The sequence below is a fragment of the Mytilus trossulus genome, chromosome 2 (genome assembly GCF_036588685.1).
Source record: "Mytilus trossulus isolate FHL-02 chromosome 2, PNRI_Mtr1.1.1.hap1, whole genome shotgun sequence".
Lineage (NCBI taxonomy): Eukaryota > Metazoa > Mollusca > Bivalvia > Mytilida > Mytilidae > Mytilus > Mytilus trossulus.
In genome coordinates, this window is record NC_086374.1 from 3167812 (window position 1) to 3192477 (window position 24666).

General features: G+C 29.9%; 1 protein-coding gene across 8 annotated transcripts in view; it reads left to right on the plus strand.

The window, feature by feature from the left end:
• The window catches only part of LOC134706282 (partitioning defective 3 homolog B-like), a 44117-nt gene extending 21736 nt beyond the window's left edge, over positions 1-22381 (plus strand). For 3 of the 8 annotated variants that reach the window (XM_063565060.1, XM_063565066.1, XM_063565065.1), the window contains 14 exons: positions 1610-1750; positions 4131-4361; positions 5283-5837; positions 6558-6700; positions 7054-7196; positions 7513-7551; positions 10275-10403; positions 10910-11149; positions 11814-11894; positions 13561-13699; positions 14017-14148; positions 15204-15462; positions 17146-17222; positions 20524-22381. In XM_063565060.1, the coding sequence (XP_063421130.1) occupies positions 1610-1750; positions 4131-4361; positions 5283-5837; positions 6558-6700; positions 7054-7196; positions 7513-7551; positions 10275-10403; positions 10910-11149; positions 11814-11894; positions 13561-13699; positions 14017-14148; positions 15204-15462; positions 17146-17222; positions 20524-20878 (2664 nt within the window). In that variant the 3' untranslated portion in view covers positions 20879-22381. Of the gene's footprint in view, positions 1-1609; positions 1751-4130; positions 4362-5282; positions 5838-6557; positions 6701-7053; positions 7197-7512; positions 7552-10274; positions 10404-10909; positions 11150-11813; positions 11895-13560; positions 13700-14016; positions 14149-15203; positions 15463-17145; positions 17223-17856; positions 17879-18421; positions 18449-20523 lie in introns of those variants that run through there. The other 5 variants (XM_063565067.1, XM_063565062.1, XM_063565068.1 and 2 more) reach the window with 5 other exon arrangements.
• Positions 22382-24666: the final 2285 nt, after the last annotated feature.

The window sequence follows — 24666 nt, forward strand, 5'->3', positions numbered from 1 at the left end:
TTTACTAACTTAATGTTTTTGTTTTAAAATTAAAAACATAATTCAAGATACCAAAAAAGAAAGTGTAGGGGTAGGGATTTTAAGGGAGCTTACTTAAGGATGTAGGAATATAAGGCACATCAAAAGTGCTCACTCTTTAGTGTTTGGGAATTGAAACAGGAAAATGTTTGTTTTTTAGGTCTTAAAACTCCGTAAATATATGCATGCAAGACAATGATATCAATCCGAAATTGATTTCATAATTTTGTTAAACTAAAATCTTAATCATGCACTGTGTTTTAAAACTTTAAAATAACTTTCTCCAAATATCCTTGATTTCTACCAAACTTGGACAGAAGCTAAATGTTTATGATCATAAAATAATATCCGAAAGTAAAGTTTGTAAAAGAAATCCTTTTTATCCTATATTACTTATAAACAGGATAAACGGACTAGTTTTTTCCCCAGTTAACATTACATACACTCTGCAGTTAAAGTTTTTAAAACATTATACTTTATAAACCATCCTGGATTTTACCCAATTTTGACAGAAGCTTCTTATAGTACTAGTAAAAAATAGTATCAAGAGGAAAATTTTATAATATTTTTTTTTTTTTTTTTTTTTTCCTCATTTTTGTTGAGCCTGCGATTAACAGAAAAAGTAGGCGAGACGATTTGTTCTGTAAAACCCTTACAATTTTAATAACTTAATACATCGATAACCGATCTCCAGCTAGGGGTTGAATTGAAGGTCACATGAATACGTATTCAATAAGGTCCAAATATTAACTCGCAAGTGCACAACCTATCAACCTTGTTTCTCAGCTAATTTAACAAAATAGAACCAGATTGGCTGCTGAGTTATAATTGTACTATATCATATTTATGATTTAACAAACAAAAAAAATATATTTATTTATTTTTATATCTCGAAGCTAATACATAACAGTTCATTCCAGTTCCCAACCTACATAACGTTATCTTATCTTTATAAGGTACTAAGTCTAAATATTCTTCAAACAGTTTTTTTAAAGTTAAAACAAAATGCTTTGGGAGAATTTTCCATTTTTTATGTCTGCTGAAATTGCTAAAAAATATATGTATAATGCTCAACTTTAACCAATTTGGATTAAAACTTAAGTTACTCTGATTTAACCATATATTTAAAAGTCCATATTTATTCAAGATATTTTTAATACAAATCAACCATTCAATATTTTAAGAGTACTAACTGATCTTCTATATATATAGCTAGTTAGTATTACTATAACTTTTGATCATCTGACCATAATACAACATTGCTTTAGCAGTCAGTAAATAGGTGTAAAAATGCATTTTAAAATTAGTAATTACTGGTAATAACTGGGCCGTTTCAGGAATTACTTGTATTAACTAAGTGCATCGGGAATTACCTGTAATTCCTAAATTTTAGTAATTACATGTAATTCCTAATTTCACCTATTTACTGTAACATATACACATAATAAAAGGTAGTTGAAAAAAAATAGAAAGAAAAAGACATTACTTATGTAAAAAGTGATCATTTTATACAATCTTTCAAACAGTATTGATGCAACTTGAAAACATACATAGAATATATATAATGTAACAATATTATGATCTCATATAGGTTAATGGTGTGGATATGGATGGGAAGTCCCAGTCAGAAGTTGTTGCATTGCTACGTAACGTTAAACTTAACGAGACTGTCAGTTTAGAGATATCTCGACAGGTTACTGAGGAAGATCGATTTAAAGTCCCTAGACAATTGGTAACATACATGATTATTTAAAACAAAATGTCATTTCTTTAAAATGATATTCTTGCTTCACATTTCATAGAAATTAATTTGTCTTAAGTTGTTCGGGAAGTTTCAAGACAGGTAAAATTCTATGTAGTAAATGATTCAGTAAAACATGTTAACTATTTGATATATTAATAATTTAAATCTTAACAAATATAAGAAGATGTGGTATGAGTGCCAATGTCGAATGAGACAACTCTCCATCCAAGTCACAATTTGTTAAAGTAAACCATTATAGGTCAAGGTACAGTCTTCAACACAGAACCTTAGCTCACACCAAACCGCAAGCTAGTAAGGACTCCCCAAAAATGACTAAATTAAAACCATTCAAACAGGAAAACCAAGGGTCTAATCTATATAAAAAACAAGAAATGAGAAACATTTATGAACCACATCAACAAATGAAAACCACTAAATGTATAAATGTATAAAAGTTCTGTAAAGTTGAAAACCACAAACAGATTTAGATTTATTACTAAATTATTTGCCAAAATTGAATTACACTTTTGAATGCAGGTTCATTCTTTGAATGATGTATCTTCTTGCTCAGATATTTGTAATTACTATACATTTGTACTATTTAATCACAATCTGTTGAAAAATTAGAAAAGAATGCTTTATTTATTTTCTTTATCATATGCCTCTGAAAGCTTTCAGAGTCAAGTCCATTATTTCCACCAAAAGTTCTATTGCTTTTAGCTTTTAGTGCAACCTATTATTCAATATCTTAATGTTTTGTCTTATATCAAATTCTTATCTTATTGGTTTTCAAAGTTTTTCAGATGACAAAATTGTTTGGAGTCCAGAAAGCACCATTGTTTAATTTTGTAGTCCTGGATGCTAATTTAACTTTAGTTTTAACCATTATATATTCTGTTCTAGTGACATGCTCTGTGTGCTGTAGTCCTTGTATTTTAGCTAACCTTTTGTTTAACTGAGCTAAGTTTAGGGATGAGCAAATCTATGAAGCTCAAACTACTTCAATTTTAAATCCTTTGAAGAATATGTTTTTCAGATATTTTTTCAAATCAGGCCTTTCTTTTATAGAAATCTATCTGTATAAGGGCATCATTTCTCAAAATCCTCTGTTTACTCTAGGATTTTCAGGAAAACTTTTTTTTTTCAATTTACACTTTTTTGTTTAATTTAAATATATTTGTTTTGAATTTGAAATTTTGAAATCTGTTTTAAAAATCGTAAATTAAATTCACAATTTTTATCAGGCAATATTTAAATTATGCATTTCCTTTCTCCACCTCATAGCAATTTTGTTTTAAATAGGAGAGCAGCCTGTCAAATTAAAACCTGTTTGAATATTAAGAAATTTAAAAAGCATGAAATTTTTATTAACAGTTTGAGCTCAGTTAAACATTGATAATTATTGGAACTGGTTTATATATTCTGTTTTATGTAAGCTGTTTCTTCTGTTTTGATGAAATGTTTCTTCTTTTTCTTTTTAATTTTGTGTGTTTCTTGCAACAAAAGTCATTTAATGTTAGACATAAATATTCTTATCCCATTGCATTGACCTTGACTTATTGAGTGAAGTTTAAGTCCATAATTTGAATATCTGTATGTTATTTTTTGAAATTTCCATCCTACATATGTCAGCTGTCCTTCACCCTATGAATGACTTACTAAAAACTTCAGGAACTCTGATACACATGTAATCCACAAACAATTATAACTGAACTGATAATAATAAATTCACAGTAGCTTCACATATTAGCAATACATTATATTGTCTTTGATGGAAGTGAATCTGTTTAATAATAAAAGGGGTGGGGGGGTGGGGGTGGAGACTTTTAGGAAAATGAATGATGACATTGATTTAGTCCTTAATATTTCTGACTGACTTCTGTGCTTTATGTACTGAAACTTTATATGCATGGAATGATAAAACTAATACATAACTTGGTGTTAACAATATCTTATCTACATCTATATGATTAACTTACAGTTAATAAAGTTAGAAAAAGCCTGTAATAGCAGCATGTTTGTTTAAGTGTATATGAATGGATTTGTTGTCTTGTAATTCAGTAATCATAGTATATATTAAGATAACTATTGGAATATAATTCTTTGACCTGTGGATTTGATTGCTCCTTGGGACATTGGTATTTTCTCATTCTTTTTAATATTTAATTGAGAAAAGTCTTTTAATAAGCTATAATTTTCCATAAGTAGCTGCTGTTCTACATATGAGACAGAATTAACACTGACTATGTGTTGTGTATCCTGTGTGGTTTGTGACATGCCTGTAGATATAACACAGCTAACTGTTGTAACATGTTTAGTTTATTATTATTTGGTGCACATGTCCTGGACTCCTCTGATTTTGTTACAGAACATAGAAAAACAAAATGTCTTGCAGCCTACAGAGAAATCTGGAGATGATGGCTCACTCGCTTTATTGAAAAATAAAGAAATATTATCTCTGGACATTCCATTGAATGACACAGGATCAGCAGGTCTGGGTGTTAGTGTGAAGGGAAAAACAATAACTATTCCAGAACAGGGGACCAGAGACTTAGGAATATTTATAAAGGCAGTAATAAGTGGAGGAGCAGCATCAAGGGTAAGAATAAACCAGGATGTTAAATAAAGAAATCAGGACTGGATTTCTCAAAAAAACTTATGACTAAGATTAGTCAGTATACTGATTTGTTCAAGACTAACGACCGATCTTAAACTCGTAAGTTTTTTTTATGAAATCGACTCCAGATCTGTGCTACATGGGGCAATAGTTAATAAAGATGATGTCATAAATTGTCCTTCCCATGGCCTATATCAACCTGGTCAGTTGCTCAGTCATTATAGTATCATGGCTTTTAGACTTTAGTAGACATTATCATTTAAGTCACAATTTCCGTGGAGAAGTTATCTGCGATGGAAGAATGTGTGAGGAGATGTTATCCAGAGCTAACTTTTGTCTTGAAGGATACAGATATCACTTGATGTTATTGTTCCCACTAGATTGTGTCAACAGTAAGGTTTATATATATCTATCTGCCAGGTCATGGTTACAAACGTTATATCTTTTAAGGCTTATGCTGCAGCTTTTGATCACTTTAGCTAAGAACTTACACAACCACATGCAATGATTTCATTACACATTCTTATTTACAATGTAGAAAGTCTTATAACAGTTTATCCTGATGAGGGTGCCCTAGGCATTGAAACATAATTTTCTCCAGCAGTCCCTAAAGTGTTGTTGTTTTAAGACTTTCTACATTAAATGTGCTTTATCATAATGACCCTGTATACCTGAGGTTTCCACTTTAATAGGTGAATTTACGGTAATACTGATTCACTAGAGGATGATTCATTTTCAATTGTAATTTAAAATACTTATTTACAGATGAATATGGGCATAAGATTTGAGTGAGATTATGTTTATGAATTTACAGTTTATCATTTATGTAAAGCTTCATTAGTATGATAATATTTAGAATACCATTAAAACAATACCATTATAACATGATTACATTTATTTCAGGATGGTAGATTAGCAATAAATGACCAATTATTAGAAGTCAATGATGAAAGTCTCAGAAATCTTTCCAACTCTGAATCTATGGAAACATTAAGAAAAGCTATGCAAAAAGAAGGTGTTATCCAAGGACACATACATTTAACTATAGCACGTAAAATAGGTGCACCTTCTCCCTCTCCATTCCAGGAGAGTTCTACGGACTATTTCCTTTATAATGGTCTAAACAAATCCAGTGATTATTCAGAATCTAATGACTCAAAAGAGATTGTTTCTGTACCACCTGATATAACTCAAAATATACATCCTGTAGAACTGAAGGATTATGGGGTAGATAAATCTCGGAACTTTTTAATTGAGAGATTAATGGGAGCAAGCAATGGACTAAGAAATGAGTCATATACACGTGCTACTCATGATAGTTTTAATGACAGTGGTAATGTTTCGTCACCAGAAGTGTCACCTATAAAACCTTTAAAAAGTGCTCCAACTGTTCATGAACTGTTAGAGAGAAATACAAGGAATTCTATATTGATTGAGGAGGATTCTCAGGAACCACAGGTGGGTTTTAATTCAGAAAGTGACATTTTTTATAACAGAATCTTTGATTGGTTCTGGTACATCTCATATCATTCATTTCTGATATATATATGAATAATGTTTCATAAAATAAAATGTAAAATATATATTTAAAATAAGGAATGCATTAATGAAAAGAAGACAAACTACAAAATGTAATGTTCATAACATTTTCTCTTGAATTCATCTTGTTATTACATGAATCTGTCAGTAAAACAAAATGACATTTATAATGATTAAAATTCCTATAGAGAAACAAAAACATATCCATGCAATCAACAGTAAATATCAAAAAGTACTATCCAAGTAATGTGGAATAAGAAGACCTGAATATATGATTGCCAATGAGACAACTATCCACCACAGAACAAATGGTGTAGATTTGAACAACTATAGGTCCCTGCGTGACTTTTAACAATTCACAAAATCTCTTACGTCATAGTAAGCTTTGAAATACCACTATATAACAAAATGTAAAACAATTGTAATAAGAAAATTGACAGACAGGTTTATGTACAAAATCACAATGAAAGACAAATATGATATATATACAGCAACATACGACAACCTCTGAATTACAGGGTCCTGACTTAAAACATGCACATATATCAATGATAATGATATCATGGAATGTGGTCTAATTCACATTATTTGTCTATTTATCAATTTTGAAACTTAACACTATTGATGCATTTATTTTAGACAAGAATGCGACCCCATTCTACACTTGGAATTCTTCGTCACAATTCTACAAACAGTTCCAGTTCAGAGGAGGGGAACCAGCAGCCTCCTTGGTTACAAAGTCAGGACTGGGATAGGCATCCTAGCACTACTAGTGAAGAATTGTAATTAAATAATTTGTACCAATTGTCACTTTTTCCTTGCATGTTTATTTGAGATGACTTACTTATTCCCATATTTCAGCTTAAATTTTTGTCTACTTTTTAATTAATTCAAGGTTATAAAAAAAAATATTGTTTAAAGATCTCTTTTTAGTTGATGACACATGCACTACATGTAAAAAACCATTCTGTAATTTGAAAATAACTTGCATACATATGTCCTCTTCATAAATACTCACTTCTGAAGCTAACAGATATAACTATTGAATTACTGTGGTGAACTATAACTGTTATGAATGATTTGGATTTCAAAGCCTTATATTGCATTTTTATGGTAGCATATTGTTGTATTGTAGAGTAAGTCCTATGGGTGATGCAGCAACGTTCAGTCGTGAAGGATTTGGTAGACAGAGTATGTCAGAGAAACGCAAGGGCCATATTGATCCTAATCAGAGTGAGGTCTATCAGAAAATCAAAACTATTAGGGATAGTAATAGAGGTAAGAGTACTAATAAAATGAACTATCGGATATTTTGAAGTGTGCATACTATCGTGCAAATTAATTCATTAAAGTGTACATGTTTTTTTCAATGTTATACCGCTTCCATAGTGGAGGTTTTCACTTGTCTGTTATGGTCATTTATCGTTTAATTTGAATTATTTTTCTTTTAATTAGTTGAAAGCTATAATAATTACTGTATATTAAACTATTATTACAAAACTGTTTTTTAGCGACCATAAAGTATAACTACATATAAGATAGCTATGAGGACATATTCTATTACATTTTTAAAAATTACCAGTGATAATTTCAGGTGTTGCTACAAGGAAAACCCTTTCTTTTCACATACCAGGTACACAATCCCATGATTTGTTAGTAGACAGTCATTGGGGATCAAATCTTTGTTGCTTCTTTTGTATTGCATAACTTTTGTAACCTAGAAATTTTGTTGTTGAAAATGCTGATTCATAGGTTTTTTTTGTTTCTAGTAAAGACAAATTGTAACTGATTTTGTTTTTGTTATTTACCAAATTTCACGCCATATAGAGAGAAATATAATATTATTTTGGATGTTTTATATACCAGTAGTGCTAATCTACAATTGAAATAATTTCTTTACTTATACATATTTACATATAATGATGGTAAAATAATTTAAAACAATTATTTTTTATGCATTTCTATTTTTCATGAAATTAAGTAAAAGCGAGTCCTCAAAGTTGCGTCTAAACGATTTCATATAAATTGTAAATAGTTCTGTGGACTATTTGATTTATTATTTAAAGCCATATTAAAATTGTTGGGAATTTAATGATGTGATTTTATTAGTCATAACCATTTATCTGCAAAATTGTGGTGTTAAAGAGGAAATAGTTTTTTTATGACCAGCATTTTCAAAGTTCTTTTTTAATTTCTGTAATTCTATTACTTTCTTATTTAAGACCCTTGTTTCTAGAATATTAATATAAAAATAGGTTTCACTATGTGTCTGTAGGGTAGTGATTGGTTATTGATTTTTAGCAGTTTTCAGTAAACTACATTATAATTTTTTAACGAGTCTAGGATTTGAAGTTTAATTCACCAGTAAAACTAAAACATATTATGTATCCCTCAACATATTGAGGAAGCATGAATGGTTTGCTAAAAATCAACCTTTTCCAAACTGTGCAAAGATATATTGCTTCAAAAAATATATTGAATTTTCAGATGTTTTTTTTTTGGACTATCTTAAAAGAATGCATATATGCTCCAAATTTATTTGCAACTAACAAGATCAAGTTGTGGTGTGATTATTTGTCTTTGATGTATTATATCTATTTGGTCAAATGTCCATTCAAATGTGCACATACATGTAGCAATTGAATCAAGCTTTATGTCCTGTTCATAGTTATTTTTGCCATTTAACCTAATATCAGAAAGAGGGAGGGGCCAATAAGGGGTGTATCCTGATTATCCAGAAAAATGGAACTCTGAATTCTGTATTCCATACATATATTGCATTTTTTCTGGAATCCAAAAATAATGATTAATTGCAGAGTTCCAATAAGTGTAAATCCTTAACAATGCTTAATTACTGCCAAATATTAAGGCCTTCAATAACATCTAGAGAAAAAGGTCATTAACCACCTTCAGAAACCTAGTTAAACCTGTATGGTGCAAATAACTTCGACTTTTGAACTCTGCTATTCTTAAGAAATGTGTCTCCATCTTGAAACTACTTAAGCTTTTAAAGTCAGGTTTGTTTTTAAATTTTTAAATGCCAATAACATGTACTTAATCAAGAATTTTCAAAAAGCTGACTTAATGCACAATATATTATTATTTATATTTAATTTGCAGATAGTTTACGTCACAATATATATCAAAGATATTTTAATTTTAATACTTTCATTTTGAGTTGTAGCCATGTAGAAATTCATTGTTGTATTTATTTATTATTATACCCCCGCTTTAAAAAAGGGGGGGCATACTGTTTTACCTCTGTCTGTCCGTCCGTCCGTCAGTCAGTCCGTCCCATGAATATTTTTGTCGCATTTTTCTCAGGAACTACAATTCAAGGATTTCTGAAATTTGGTTTCAGGTTTATCTAAGTCAGCTATACCGTGTGATGCGTTTTCAGATTGATCACTTGACAACTTCCTGTTTACCGAACACTTGTATGATTTCACACATGATAGCCAAGTTGAAAATTTTCGTCACATTTTTCTCAGGAACTACAATACAAGGATTTCTGAAATTTGGTTTCAGGATTTATATAAGTCAGCTATACCGTGTGATGTGTTTTCAGATTCATCACTCAACAACTTCCAGTTACCGAACACTTGCATATTTTTACACTATTAATATTATCCACTTGCGGCGGGGGTATCATCAGTGAGCAGCAGCTCGCAGTTTCACTTGTTTTTCATAAATCTAATATTCAATTATTGATGCTGTAAATTTGCCAGAATTTAGCTAATAAGAATTATATATTCTGGTTTACAATTTTTATTATTACAATGAGCTTAATTGGAAAGTTAATTTATATCCATTAGTTACAACCACAGCAGATTACTCATAATTTTTTTCAAAATTAAAAATTCTTTTTAACACATATTTCCTTATAAATGACACATTTTATAAAAAGATACTTATAAAGCTCTTTCCCCATTATAACAATGCAGCTCTTTGCTTTATTTCTGTCTTTTCATTATATACAATTACTAAGGTTGTCTTTTCAATAACTTTCGGCAGTCTCTTTTCTTATCACTTTTTAATTTGAATCAAACTTGATATCAATTTAATAAAAACAAATTGTGGCAAAGTATTCATCTTTCATAAATTTTCAGGTTTATAGACAATAACTTTATAGAACTTAATTTAATGTGTGCACTAAATGTGTGGACTTTTATTGACCTAATATTTTAAATATTTTAGTTTGTTCTGCCTATTAAAGCATGCATGTTGAGACCTGAAAAAAGTGGGAGAAAAAAATTAAAAAAATTAAGAATGATTTTAGATCGCAAATTGAATTTCTTTTCTATGTAAAGAGAAATATATGATTTAAAGTGTATATTGACTAATGGTATTTTACAGCTCAAAGTGGCCAGAAGAGAGTGTCATCAAACTTTGTTAGAGTAGGCTCTATGGAATCATTAATGAGTAATGGAAACAGATCCAGGTTACCTCCCCTTCCATTGAAGAATGTTCACTATCCAGCCAATGGTAAATGTCGTTTAAGTTAACTACTGAATGAAGTAGCTTGAATGATCAAACAGTATTCTTCTATACTATCTAGGAATATGGTCATGCAGTTAGGGAATTATTTTAGTTGAAATGTAATTGAGATGTAATTGAACTTTGATGAGTCTTGTGTTCAGATCTTTATTTCACCAAGGCTGCTATGTTCATATGATAGATTTGAGAATTGTGTTTCATTAAGATACTTATTTTAGATCTAACAATCAACAATAAAATTAATTTCATCACATTAAATAATCAACATGCAAACATGTAATTTAGTGCTTTGTCAGTAGTTCTTTTTGGTCTTACATTATATGTCTTTCACCAAGATTATCTTTTTATTTTCCAGGGTTAGTTTTCAACTTTAATATAGTTTATCCTTTTCCTAACGTCTGTTTCTAACATTTTGAAATAAATCTTTTAAATCTAAGAAATATTTATGTGCCATATATTGCATTTATAAATAGATTTATGCTTTTTCTCATCAGGTCAAAAATCACAGCAGCCTGTGGTATCAAATCTCAAAAGATTTGGATCATTGGAAAACCTTGCAACAACAGGAACAAGTTCTGATAATGAAGACAAGAGGGAAAGTCCAGAAATAATAGAAAGTTCTCCTAGTCCTGAGCTACCACACATGGCACGGGGAAGGAAATGTAATGATAGTTTTCGAGCGGCGGTGGATAGATCATATGACCCTCCTACCCCACATAGTACTATGGATACATGTAGGTTTAATGCTAGTGTAGTTGTATTGTTGCATGATTAGGAAACATAAAGCAAAGCAAATGAGGTTCTGAAAAGGATTTATTACATAGAGAAATTATATGAATAGTCATCCAAGAGAAAATTAAAAGAAAATTATGTTTTACATTTTTTTCTGAGATACTTCTTTTTGAAACAAACATGAAAATCTAATTAATTTCAAGGAAACAACAATTGTATAATTTATTTTAATGTGTATAAGAGCTGTAAATGTTGTGGTTTTCCTCTTAAACATCCCACTTATTCCAAATCTGAATAAGATTTTGCCAAGTAGTATTTTACCTTTAAATCATTGTCCCTGCAGATACTATAAAGATATAATATTCAGTCAGACATGTATATTTAGGTCTTTTAAAAGAATATTTCAATGCTGTAGAAAATATCATGACTGACCAATTATATTTTGAAAATTATATGAAATAAGTGTATAACATATGGCAACCATTTTTTTTTTATATGATAACTATATTTCTCTCTGGCATTTTGGGGCTTCAATGGCTCTTGGATTTCTTAAAGTTTATACTTTATCTAAGAATAATGCTTTTTACTAGTTCTATCTTTTGGTACAGTTTAACACATTGGTTGTGGAGCTAATGATATTTTGGACTGGTTTATTTTGCTCTTTAGGTAATCGTAACAATGACTCTGAACCAGAGGAGGAAGATGATCCATTAAATTCAAGCGGTGGTTTTGCCGTACAAGGCGAGGGTACTAAAAGAATTATTTAAGTGCATGAATAGCTCATGTTTTCTAACAGCACGATTGTTAAGTTTTAATGCAGACTGTGTCTATATATAGAAACTAATTTGATTTAATATCAGGTCCAATAATTTGTATTATAGAGAGTGAATATATATATGGAGTTGAATTTAATCCAAAATATAATCAAGTGCAAAATTAATGAAGCGTTTTCTTTGTATACTTAATATTTATTTGACATTTTAAAAAGTAATTGAGAAATGAAGTTTTACTCTGACAGTGATATTTTACATCACAATTCATCCACATTTTAAACCAGTACATACATAGAAAATTGATTTTTTATAAGATTTTAAGCAAATGAATTTTCACAAGAGAAAACCCTAAAATTTTCTAGACTAGCAGATTATATAGACACAATCTTGTTGAAGCATGGTAGCTGGATATTGGTGGTAGCAGTTGTCTTCCCTTGGGATGATGTTTTATGTTGTTTATATACTTTTGTTATGTAATAATAACTATAGTTTTATTTCCAGATTATTTGTTTGTTTTCTTCCTTGTTTATGTAATTATTTATCATTATTTGACATGTTAAAATGATCCTTTTGGTTTATAGCCTAATTTATTTGTAAAAGGAAATGTATAATCTTAATACTTATGGGAGATTTTTAAGTTCACCTGCCCCATGGTGCCAGTGTGAGTTTTTCTAATCACTTTGTCTGTCATCATATGTTAACCTATAAAAAAATCTGTCCCTCTGAAACTATTGGGCTATTTGGAACCAACCCTTGCCACACTCATCTTTTGGGTATACGTTTAAGATACATAAATGTATAAATATATATGATATTAGGCCCATCAAACTGGGCCATATATAGAACTGGAATAAAATCCAAGTATGGTCTTTACATCTTGAAAACTGTTCTAAATAGAGGGTGTCTAATTTTAACTTCTACCCATTTTGACCACAATTATCAGCTGATTCCTAATTGGAGTTACTGACAATAAATGATGATTCTATTTTTTACCACTTATATCTGGGTCAAACTAAATCATAAACAAGTTTAAAATGAAATGCCATAGCAATCATTTTAGGTAAACTCTTTTAAATTTAAACTTCAAGTATGAGGTCAACTAGATCACAAACTAATATCACGATGGTTGTGTATAGAGTTACTTCACACATCACTGGTTATATTTTGTTTATTCCATACACAGTGGTAACTGTAAACTGAATTAGTAGATAAAAATAATGGTACATGTTTTCAGAAAAAAAATCAGTTCAGTTTGCTCAAAGGGTCAACAAATATTTATAAAAAAAGATTGATTAAATAGTTCAATTGGTTTATTTAAACTAGTTTTGACAGAAGTTGTGAAATGATGCAAAGTAACCAACACATGTAATATATCTTTTGAACTTCCAGTGTTAAAATTCAAATGGAAAAAAAGTAGACAACATTATCTAGAAATTAAAATAGACCTTATTAAAATGTCTTTATTACATATTTTAGATAAGAGAGTTAATGGTTCACAATGATAATTATATTCAGGGTAATAAGAGAGACTCCAGCAGGTAGTTGTTTGCTAACGCATTAGCATGATCATTTATATAGATTATAAAGTGTAAACAATGTCTTGTTATGTCACATGTTCAGTGTTGATGACTATATTTCAGTGGAAGAAGAAAGCAGTGAGAGTAACTTACCTAACTCAGCCAGGTCATCTGTCAGCAGTGATCATACAGATGATAATAAAAAGACCAAGAAGAAAAATCCTAAAGATAAAAAAGGAGGCATTCTTAAGGGAATTTTCAGGTGAGTTGTCAGTTTATTGTCAGTTATGACAAACAGGAGACAAGATATTTTTTTAATATATCCTTAAACTATGGATTCCTGAAATATATAACTTATTTATGCTCTATGGTATATGTATGAATTTCACAATAGGTATTTGCAATTTCTATATGTTATGGACATGCATAATGTCAGATTAGAATCTTATAGTAAATGACAAATTCAGAATTGAGATTGTTGTACATGTAATAGACTAGTGCAGATGTATTTTTCATAGTATATTTTATATTGAGTAGTATTCTCTTCCACGTTGCAAATAAGAGTCATCTTTGTTATAGAATTGGTAAGCACAAGAAAACAGAGGAACCTGCTCAAACGTTGGAGGATGATCAGGATAGTCTGAAAGAGGCTGAGCTACAGTTCAAGGTCAGAGAGGAGACTATCAGGGCACACCAAAAGGAACAAGAAAGGTATTTTATAAAAGATTGGGTAACTTATATAAGATTGGGTAACATTATATTTGACATTTTACTAAGGAAAAAAATCTTGTAAGGATAAGTGTTTTATATTTAGTCTCAATTCACCAATAACATCCATCATTGCAAAACTTATTTACATGTAGATTATATGCCTTCATTGCATTGTCAAATCTTTTCTTGGGAATGGCTGAGTTCCAATAGATTGACACTGAACATGACAGAAGTCTCTAGTTATCTTCTAGATTACCTGCTGATATTTTTATGCACCACCTAGAGGTATTATGTTTTTGGGTCTATGCATTTGTTTGTCTGTCCTTCTGTTAGTTCGTCTTTCCTGCTTCAGGTTAAAGTTTTTGGTCGAGGTAGTTTTTGATGAAGTTGAAGTCCAATCGACTTAAAACTTAGTACACATGTTCCCTATGATATGAGCTTTCTAATATAATTCCTTATTATAGTTTTGACCCCAATTTCGCAGTCCACTGAACATAGAAAATGATAGTGAAAGTGGCCCATCCTTGTCTTATGAAGACATTCTTGTTTATTTTTTTGCTAATCACTCAGTCTGGGAATTTTCATTTTACTAGAGAATTCAGAAATTCTACTCGATATGAAATTAATTTTGTCAGAAAGCCCTTTATAATGTACCTTCTTATTACCTGTACCATGGTGAACATGGCCAACTGTTATGAAAAAAAATAAAATTGTAAGGAGCCTTTTGCATTTTCCTTGAAAACAGTTCTCCCAATTAGATGCAGATATGGCTCTATGGAGAAAATATTACTTCGTTACTCACCTGTTTAAAAGTATGACAGCTTTTTGCATAGGTTTGCATTTTATTCATGTGGTAAGTATGTATATGATTGTTATAGAGAATTCTGTACCATTTGATATACTATTATTGTCATTGATTGTAGTAACCACTGTTGCCTCAGCTCATGTGACCTCTAGATTTATATCTGACCATTCAAAATTTATATTTTTTATCACAACATATTATAATGTAACAATAACTGGGGCATGTTACATGTTTTTTCAATATTTCTCAGGGCACAAGAGCAATTTCGTCGTCTCCAAGAATCCAATCAACCTTCCGAGCAGTACCGTTTACTACAGCATTATCATGGATCTAATAGGAGCTTTGACAGCGACCAATCTCCACCAAGCAATATGTCTCGTGCTGACTGGATACAGTATTTAAGAATGGAGCATCAGCGTAAACATCGTGAGAGACAAGGGCATTACCCTCATGAGGATAGGGAGGAGTATCATGAGAAGGAAATACAGCAATCATTAGAAAAACCTCAGGTAGTCATATAATTATTCTTTGGCTGCATTATTAGGGCCCCGACTAAAAGTCGGGTCGCCCTTTAGTGATCAGTCTGTCCGTCCGTCTGTCCGTCCGTCCGTAACACTTTCGTGTCCGCTCCATATCTAGAGAACCATTATGATTTCATACTTAATACTTAATATGATTATCAACAAACACCAGAGGGTGTGTCATGTTGTATGTACAACTTTCTAGGTCAAAGGTCAAGGTCAAAAACTTTGGTTTTAGTTGACAACCCCGTGTCCTGTGGTGAAGATCGTGTCCGCTCCATATCTAGATAACCATTATGATTCAAAGTTTATACTTGATAGATTGTGTCTGCTCTATATCTTGAGAACCATTATGATTTCAAATATTATACTTGACATCCATTTTAACCAACACCAGAGGGTGTGTCATGATGTATGTACCACTTCCTAGGTCAAAGGTCTGTCTGTCTGTTGGTCTGTCCATCGCTAACAAATTTGATCCACACTATATTTTGAGAGGACAGCTGTTATTATGTCATACTTTATACCTTACAAACATTTTCAACTTAACATATATATAAACCAACACCAGAGAATGTATCATAATGTATGCATCCTAGGTCTAAGGTCAGTCTGTCTGTCTGTCCATCCGTTCGTTGTTCTTAACAAATTGTGTCCGCTCTACCTCTCGAACCGTTAATATTTCATACTTTATACTTGGTGGGTCATAATATATTGAAGGCATAATTCTAAAAATATGTGACAAATATCAATTGGGCAGCACCTTTAAACATATTGTTCAAACATCAATCCATATATCCAGAAGTCACCTTAGAGAAGTCAACAATTAGTTCACATCATGCAGTCATATCACTATTATACTATGAAAGTAAGATGAGAATAATTATCAGTTTTAACTTAAAATCTTAGATTGAAATCACACATGAGTATTTACACTCATTTACACACTTATTTACCCCAAGTTATTGACAGCGGGGCCCACAGAGATGGCTTCCATCTCAATGATATCTAGTTTTGGTCAGTTATTATCCTCAACATTATACAATTATCAGTTGCTTGTTATGCCTTTTTCAAGGAGGATACATATCACCAATTGTAAAATGTTAAATATTTCCTGCTGCTGTAGAACTCTGTCTTATTTTTGGTGCTAACTTAAAACGTTTTGGGTCAAAGTTCAGATATCCATTGTTAATGGTCAGTGGTTTCAATCAAAATAGTATGAATGCATTACAGACTAAACCATGCTAGCACACTTTAAAAAAAATGGTATCAATAATCACCATAAAAATTACATGAACTGTATCGATTTTCAAGGTCAGATCATAAAAGGTTAAGGGTCTAGTAGAAACATGAAATCAAAACATTTGACTACAAAGCAATAGTGAAAAAGTACAATGAATTGATATGTGCTGACAGCTTATTTTATTCATAATTTCGGATAAGTAAGTTCCCATTATCGACCAATTGGACAATATTTGCAGTGCATCTTCATCATTAGGCTAAGTAATAAAACTGGGAATGGAAATAAGCATTGTTTTACAGGAAAACGAAATTGTACAGAGATAGTTAACTTAAGTTGATCTAACTTTGATACTCCCTTTTTTCAAGTCTTTCAAATTCAAACAATGAATCTGATCAACTTCATACATTTTATTTCTTTTATATTTACAGTTTCATGGGGACAGTGCAATACACCACAATATGTATCATCAGAAACCTAGATCATTAAGTCGACAGCAATTTGACAGGTAACTACTTACTGATTGAAAAAAATCTTTTGAATGAATATTTGATAGCTACACTATGGAGAAGCAAGCTAGCTTATTATTTTGTAGTAAACTCTAGATTTATGTTTAGGAAAAAACCCTTATTATTCATCGTTAAGAAAAATTACAATTTACAACATGTACCTAAATGCTTATGTAAACAGAGAAAATATGAAGCTTTAGCTTAGCTTATTTGTAAAGCTTGGGATTTGGTGAGCCAGTTTAATATCTGACTTTAAATGGAATCAGGAAAAAGTAACTTTTTGAAAGATTCTGTTCCAAACTTTTGATCATAAAATAAGTATGAGTTTAACCCGTAATAGCTAAGGTTTTTGACTTAATTGTCAAATAAGACAGCTCCTATATATGTGATGTTTTCCTGCATGTTATAGTGGAAAAAAAGAAATGGTGTGTCATGTTTATTATTGACATTGTTGATACTTTTATTAAGCTTACAAAAGGAAATTAGACTTCCGGTAATCGTGGGAAAAACATGTATATACTCCAATTTAATACACAGGCTTTCTTTATTTCCGTATATCAATGATATGGAACTCCCTAAAAATTAGACAAGATTTGACTATGATATAGATATGAAATAAACTAGTTATTACAGTAGGTAACACAATCCAAGGTAAGTACAAACATCAGAACAACAACATACTCGCTTGTAATGTATAAACTAACTTAAAATGTATCATTTATATAAACAATTAGTGTGAATAGTTTGAATAGTCAAAGTTTTTAAGGCTTTTATTAGAGAAGATGTAATTATTTAATTGTTCCAAACCTTAATTTCCCTGTTAAAATGTCCTACACGATAAAGTAGTATCAGCAGTATATTCACATCCTTTTAACTTACTAATTGATTTATAAAAATGTATTTTAATAGTTTAATTCCCCTTTATCCTAGAAATGAACATTGATCGAGTCCTATTTTAATATTTAACAGAACTCTTGTAGAAAAAAAAAAGTTTTTGTAGGCACAGTAATCTTTATTGTATTGTACAATGTATTATGGAAATTTCTGAATCCTGCTATTAATACATGATGTATATGTGTTTAAAAAAATCTTGGATCATTTGATTTCATATGTAAAATGCATTTATAGATTTTAATATCTTACACTTGATGGTCTCAGCCATACGGCATAGTAAAATTATTGTGTTATGTATATATAGTTACAGCTGACAGATTAACATCCCTTTGTAAGTTATAATACTAAGCTTTATTTAGGTGCTTTTTAAATGCTTTTCAAGAATCATCAACAATCATAATATCACCATGTTTTCTAGGGCAGAGGTTTTATGAATTTGGTTTTTTCTTAAGCATCACAAACAGGAAGGGTTATGGAGGTTATTGCACACATGTTTTAAACTACATGAACACAAGCTCTTAAAGCACATGGTTATTGAAAACAAATGTTCATTTCAGAGAAGAGATAACCTGGTGTACTGTAATACAAGGTCTTAAAACAAAATTGGTTGTTCATCTTTGTTATTGTATAGAATTAGATACTAGGTGCAAGTTACTATGTGTTTTGGAATCGTTATGTCTTACATTTAAGGCTTAGCCAACATTTTTCATTAGCTCTTTCTCATATTGCTTGACATGAAGTAAGCAATCATCAACCAATCTTTCTCTGATTCAAAGACTGAACAATTATATGTGCAGATACATTTTTATATCAAGGACAAATTTTTGTTGAGTGAAATTGACTGCCTTCAATATGGTTATTTTCATAGAGTTAAGGCCTAGTTTGGTTCATCTTGCATGTTTTATCTTTATATTTTGATTTATCACAAAAGTTTCCTACAAATGTATGAAAAGTGAAATTTAGAGGTCAACATAGGCTTAGTTATAGATGAATGGATCTATTGCTAATACTTGGTATCTGTTTTGTATAGAAAAAAAAGAAGATGTGGTATAAGTTCCAATGCAACAACTCTCCATTATGCCTACAACATCTCAGTTGGGTTTTTTTTCTATTTTATTTTTTTTATTTTTCACATATTTTTTTTTTAATGAGAAAGGACAGAGCTAGTTACTTAGTGGTATTTTTTTTTTTATTAAACTGAAAGATCAGTAATTTTATTCGTCAGTTAAAAAAGGTTATTTTCATAAAAGCATCATTTTATCATTTCTGCTAACATGTGTCTGAAGCAATAGTAGATTTTAACAAAACACAGTCAAACAGAGTATACAATATATCAGCACAAGTGTGAAATGCACAATTCAAACTGTCAATTTAAGCAATGTTATTTTATCATTTGTGGTTTTGAAACATTTTGCACAAGTGGATTAAATGTATGATTTCTGTACTATTTTGTGAAATGGATTGCAAAAAAAGCATAGTAGCTGATTAATCCAACCCAGCAGATTAGTATATATAACATATCTTTTGATAAACTAAAATTATTACTTGACGCCAACTGAAGATGGTAAAAAAAGTTAATGAAGTAATTTGAGTCTAATATATTTATTAATGTTTAATTTAATCATGTTAAACATCAGTAAGTACATTTTTTACAACTGCCAGAAGAATTAGTTTCTATATAGTTTTGACACTTTATTCTAGAAATCTACAGTAAATTCTGAAATTTTTGCAATGTTTATATGGATTAAAAAAAAGGCAATGGGATAGGTTTTTGCAAAAATGATAGCATTATTTTTTTGTACAATGTTAAATGCATTCCAAAAAAACAGTATGAGTTCTTATCATTGAGATACTCACCCAGCATAATTTTTTCAAAGATGAAAGCCTCTCAATGATTTCTGCATTTACAGCATTGTGATTTTGGTTTAGAATTTTCATATTACACACGAGGACATATTAAATGAATGAGCCATGTTGAAAAAGACAGTTGTCTTGGAGTCTTTGGTTGAACTATGTGAACTATATAAAACAAAGAGATTAGGCATGAATGCCAATGAGACAACTATCCAACAGAATCCATATGAAGCAGACTTAAGCAACTATAGGTATCTATACAGCCTTCAGCAATGAGAAAATGCATACATACTAGTAGTCTATGAAAGGCCTCAGATGACAAGATTTTAACATTTCAAACCAAAAAAAAAACTGACAGCAAGATTTTTTTACAAAACATTAAATAAAGAACACATATAACCGACAGCAACCAATGACAACAACTGAATAACAGGCTCCTGACTTGGAGCAGGCATACATTCTGCATAACAGATAAAATGTATCATGTCAAAACTACAAACAAGATGTTTTCAACACAGTGGTTTTCAATTAACCATTTGTTTTCTTTTTTAGACCAGAACATTACCAAGTACATCCATCTCATCATCATTATGAGCAAAGAGAACAACCACGATACCAACGGCAGCCTGCTGCAGAAATCTTTCATCAGAGACAAAGTAGTGATACTCTAGACAATACACATTCATATAGAGACAATTTTGTTCCTCGTATGCCATCCAGAAGCCATACTCCTATTGAGAGATACTTTGATGGAGAACTCAGTTATCATGAAAAACCAGTACGATATGAACATTCATCTGGATATTATAGAGACCCAATATTTGCATACAGGGACCCAGTATATCCTTCAGTGGCAGGAAAAAGACCTGTTCAAACTATATCACAATCAGGATCAGCAAAAGTTTGACAAATGATAAAAAATAATTATAACCATGAAATAGGTATTACGTTGAATGAAAAGAAAACTATTCACAACTAAACTGGTCATCATTACACAACATTCATACTTCAGTATCTTATCTATCTTTTTGACATATATAACAATAGTAAGAATTCAAATTCATTCATTTCAAATGTTGATTTAATTTGATAGTAAAAATGTACCAAATAAGATGAGAGAGAATGTTTTCCTGACTGATAAAAATTACCATTACATTGTAATAAACTGATGTTTTATTTACCTTTTGATTTAACATTGATTAAAGTTCAATTCCCTTCAATTGTGAGAAATTTTGGCAACTATTTTTAAAAAGATTTTGCTCTCTCAACCCAAGATGTCAACATATCTATTACAAGGTTAAATATATATAAGTAGAGAATGTTATTGCATTTCTTGCCTCCCTTTGTCTTCTCAGCAACATAAAAAAGAACAAAAGGAATGAATTTTGCAAAATGCCACTTTTGTTCTCCCCTGTTAGCATAGCAATAGTAAGTTGTGATAGAATGTCACTATTTGACAGAGGGTATATAATATATCATTGTAATGATTTATAGTGGACAAAATTGTACTTCTGGACTTTTATTTAAGATTTTATTGATTTAACTTTTTTTATGAGTTTATATTCTTTATTTCTACTTGTAACCTGTATGAAATTATAGATTTTAAGTTCTACTTCATTTTTGTCAGTAAAGTTCGTTAAAAAGATGCATGAACAGAAACAAGTTCAATGATTAATAATAATCATATTTTATACAAGTTTTATCTGTTTCATGTTGAAAACCAAGTTAAACAGTTCCTGTACTTAAAATTGTCTTTAAAAATGTATTTTTTCTTGAATACAAAAACACGAGTTTGAACAAATGGTTGTGAATCAGCAGTTACAAAACTGTTTATATCAAATATGCCTCATTTATATTGATGTGTTGTTTTATTTATTGCACTTTTAATATCTTTAGTTAGTGCTATGCAGTATTTGTTATTTTTGCTGCAAATGGTTGTAATATTTTTATTTTACACATGTGCCTTTTTAAATTTCTTTTAAATTTTATAGCATCTAGTCTTTTAAATATCTGTGTGCAACACTTTTTTCTTGAATCTAGGGTCAGTAAGGCTAATATTTGTCTTTAAATGTTTGAAGGAAGATGAGAAAAACTACATGATTTACCAAACTTGTTTGATAATGATAGACATTAACATTGCTCAGAATAGAACAGAAATTTTAACCAATTGATTCATTTTTGTGCTCCTTTAAATTGCATGTAGTGATATGGTTAATCTATCACACATTTGAAAGGTCACTGGTTAAAGGTGAAAGTTTATAAAAAGATTAATAAGATGCTGAATGTTTTACCCATATAAAAGTATATAAACCGAGTTGCATTTTTCAAGCAAACATTCCTCTGAAGATTATTGTATGGACAAAAACAAAATACAAGATAAATAAGGCTGTATGAAATTATAAATATAACCTAATAAGAAGACTATTTACACATTTGTTAAACAAGACAAAAGAAAAGAGTTGAATATTGATTATTATTTTTATTATTTTACCTTATATATTTCCTAAAAAATCTTCTATAGAGGGCCAGAGAGATCATAGTATTTCAGTATTGTATTTTATGTATTGCACTGGACATTAATTGAAAAATATAAAATTGATGAATATACAAATAGAATCAGAAAGCAGGACTATCTATGTCTTTAATTTGTTTTAAAAATAACTTCTACCTCTATTCAAGATTTCTGGAATATTAGTCACATTTATGTTAGGAGTAAATCCAGTCATATATTGTACCTTTTTAAAAAATTACATTCAACAAATTATTTGATTAAATGATAATGCTGAATAAAAGTAGTATGCTGGTAAAAAGGTTTTTGCATCATAAACATAAAATAATCAATCATTATTAAAGGTATATGCATGATAAATATGCCTGGATTTGCTCTGATTATATTCAAGACATTCCATTTAAATTATGACCAATATTTTAACAAAGATCACAGAGTTAATAAATATATCCAATATGTTTTTAAAGAGTTTGTGTATTTCCAACATATCAGTTACCTATTCAACCTATACTGAAAACATGTATTATTTACATAGGCAGCTACAAATCCTATATGTAAACAGAAAAACATCAGATATTTGTGTATTGTTTTGTTTTATACATTTTATATGTAACAACTGTGTGATAACAGTTCATTAAATTTATGAAGGTCAGCTGTTTTATAAGAAATATCTAAATATGATTGAGGAAAAATATATTCAAAGATTTAGTTTTATTTGGACATACGATATCAACAAATGTTTACTTTTATTATGGTAATGAATATTTTTTCTTTCTAACTTAATTTCAGTATTATGACATATTTAGACTTTTAAGAAGACAACAAATCCCATTTACTGTCTATTGATATAATATTATCATATTTAGCATGACTTTAATTACAAATGGAAACAAATTGAAATGCTAAATGAATTGCTTAAAAGGTTCACTCCTTTTATAATTGGGATTTTTATATAAAAAAAAAAGTAATGTAAAATTTGTATAGTTCAATCTCATATTTCATATTTCATAGTGCTTCAGAAATCATAGCTCTAAAATATTTCACTATAAAAAGGTTCTTTACAGAATATATGGATAACTGACTATAATCCAGGATGGTTGTTTTTACTGCCAATATTTATGCCATATATGTATTGTATATTGTGTAATAAATGTAATTAGATGTAAATAATGTGTACAATATTTCATTTGTTGTATAGTTTAACTATATGGCAACTTCATTATTTCATCATAATCATAATGCCAGGTAAAATATGAAGCTTAATTACTCTTCACATTTAGTTGTTTTAAACTTGTTAATGGGATACCATAATGATTGAAAGGATTTCAAGATAAAGTCATTGACACATCTAACAAACAATTGTGATTTAGTGTTGCCAACTTGTTGAATTCTGATCACCTATAAAATCACAAATTTGGCAGACCACAGGAATATTATGCTTTATCTCAAATCATTTCTGACAATAAAACGGTAAAACTCCTCATTTGACCTGCATTCAGGGGTAGAGTTTGATAGGTACACCAATTTAAATTGTTAAGAACGGAAAGGTTATGTTCTGTGAGGATCTATCTAACCAATTGGGTTTTTTTTGGAAGAAATATTGAAATACATGTACAAATAGTTCTCAGACAACCAAATGAAGAAAAATATAAATTATATTTGTGATACTGAATCTGATAATAATACTCATTTTTTGCATTTTTAAATTAGTACATATTGAGTTTTATTTCACTGATGTCTTCACAAGTTTGTTATACAAAAAGTTAAATGACAAATATATCAATTTCCCATTTCTTGAAGTCATGAAGAAAATAATGTAATAGACAGGAAAGGTTTTACTTTTGTTTCAGTTCCATGAAATTAAAAAAGGTTGTTCAAATTCTCTTGTGATTAAACATAGTTATTGTGGAAAGTTTCATTATTAATGTTAAATTTGTAATCGCTTTGTATTTATCATTAATGCATATTTTATTCATTAAATATTCTTTGTTGATATTGTTTATGTTGAAGCATTGTAGTATTACAAAGTTGCCATACATTTCATCATTTATATTTGACCACAGTTTTATTTTCCTACATGTTACTTATTCTGTATTTCCAGAATAAAATTGTAATTCCTGATATAGTTGTTTATTTAAGTGTGTGAGGCTTCAAAATGTCAATTTGGAATAGTTATATTGAAAATA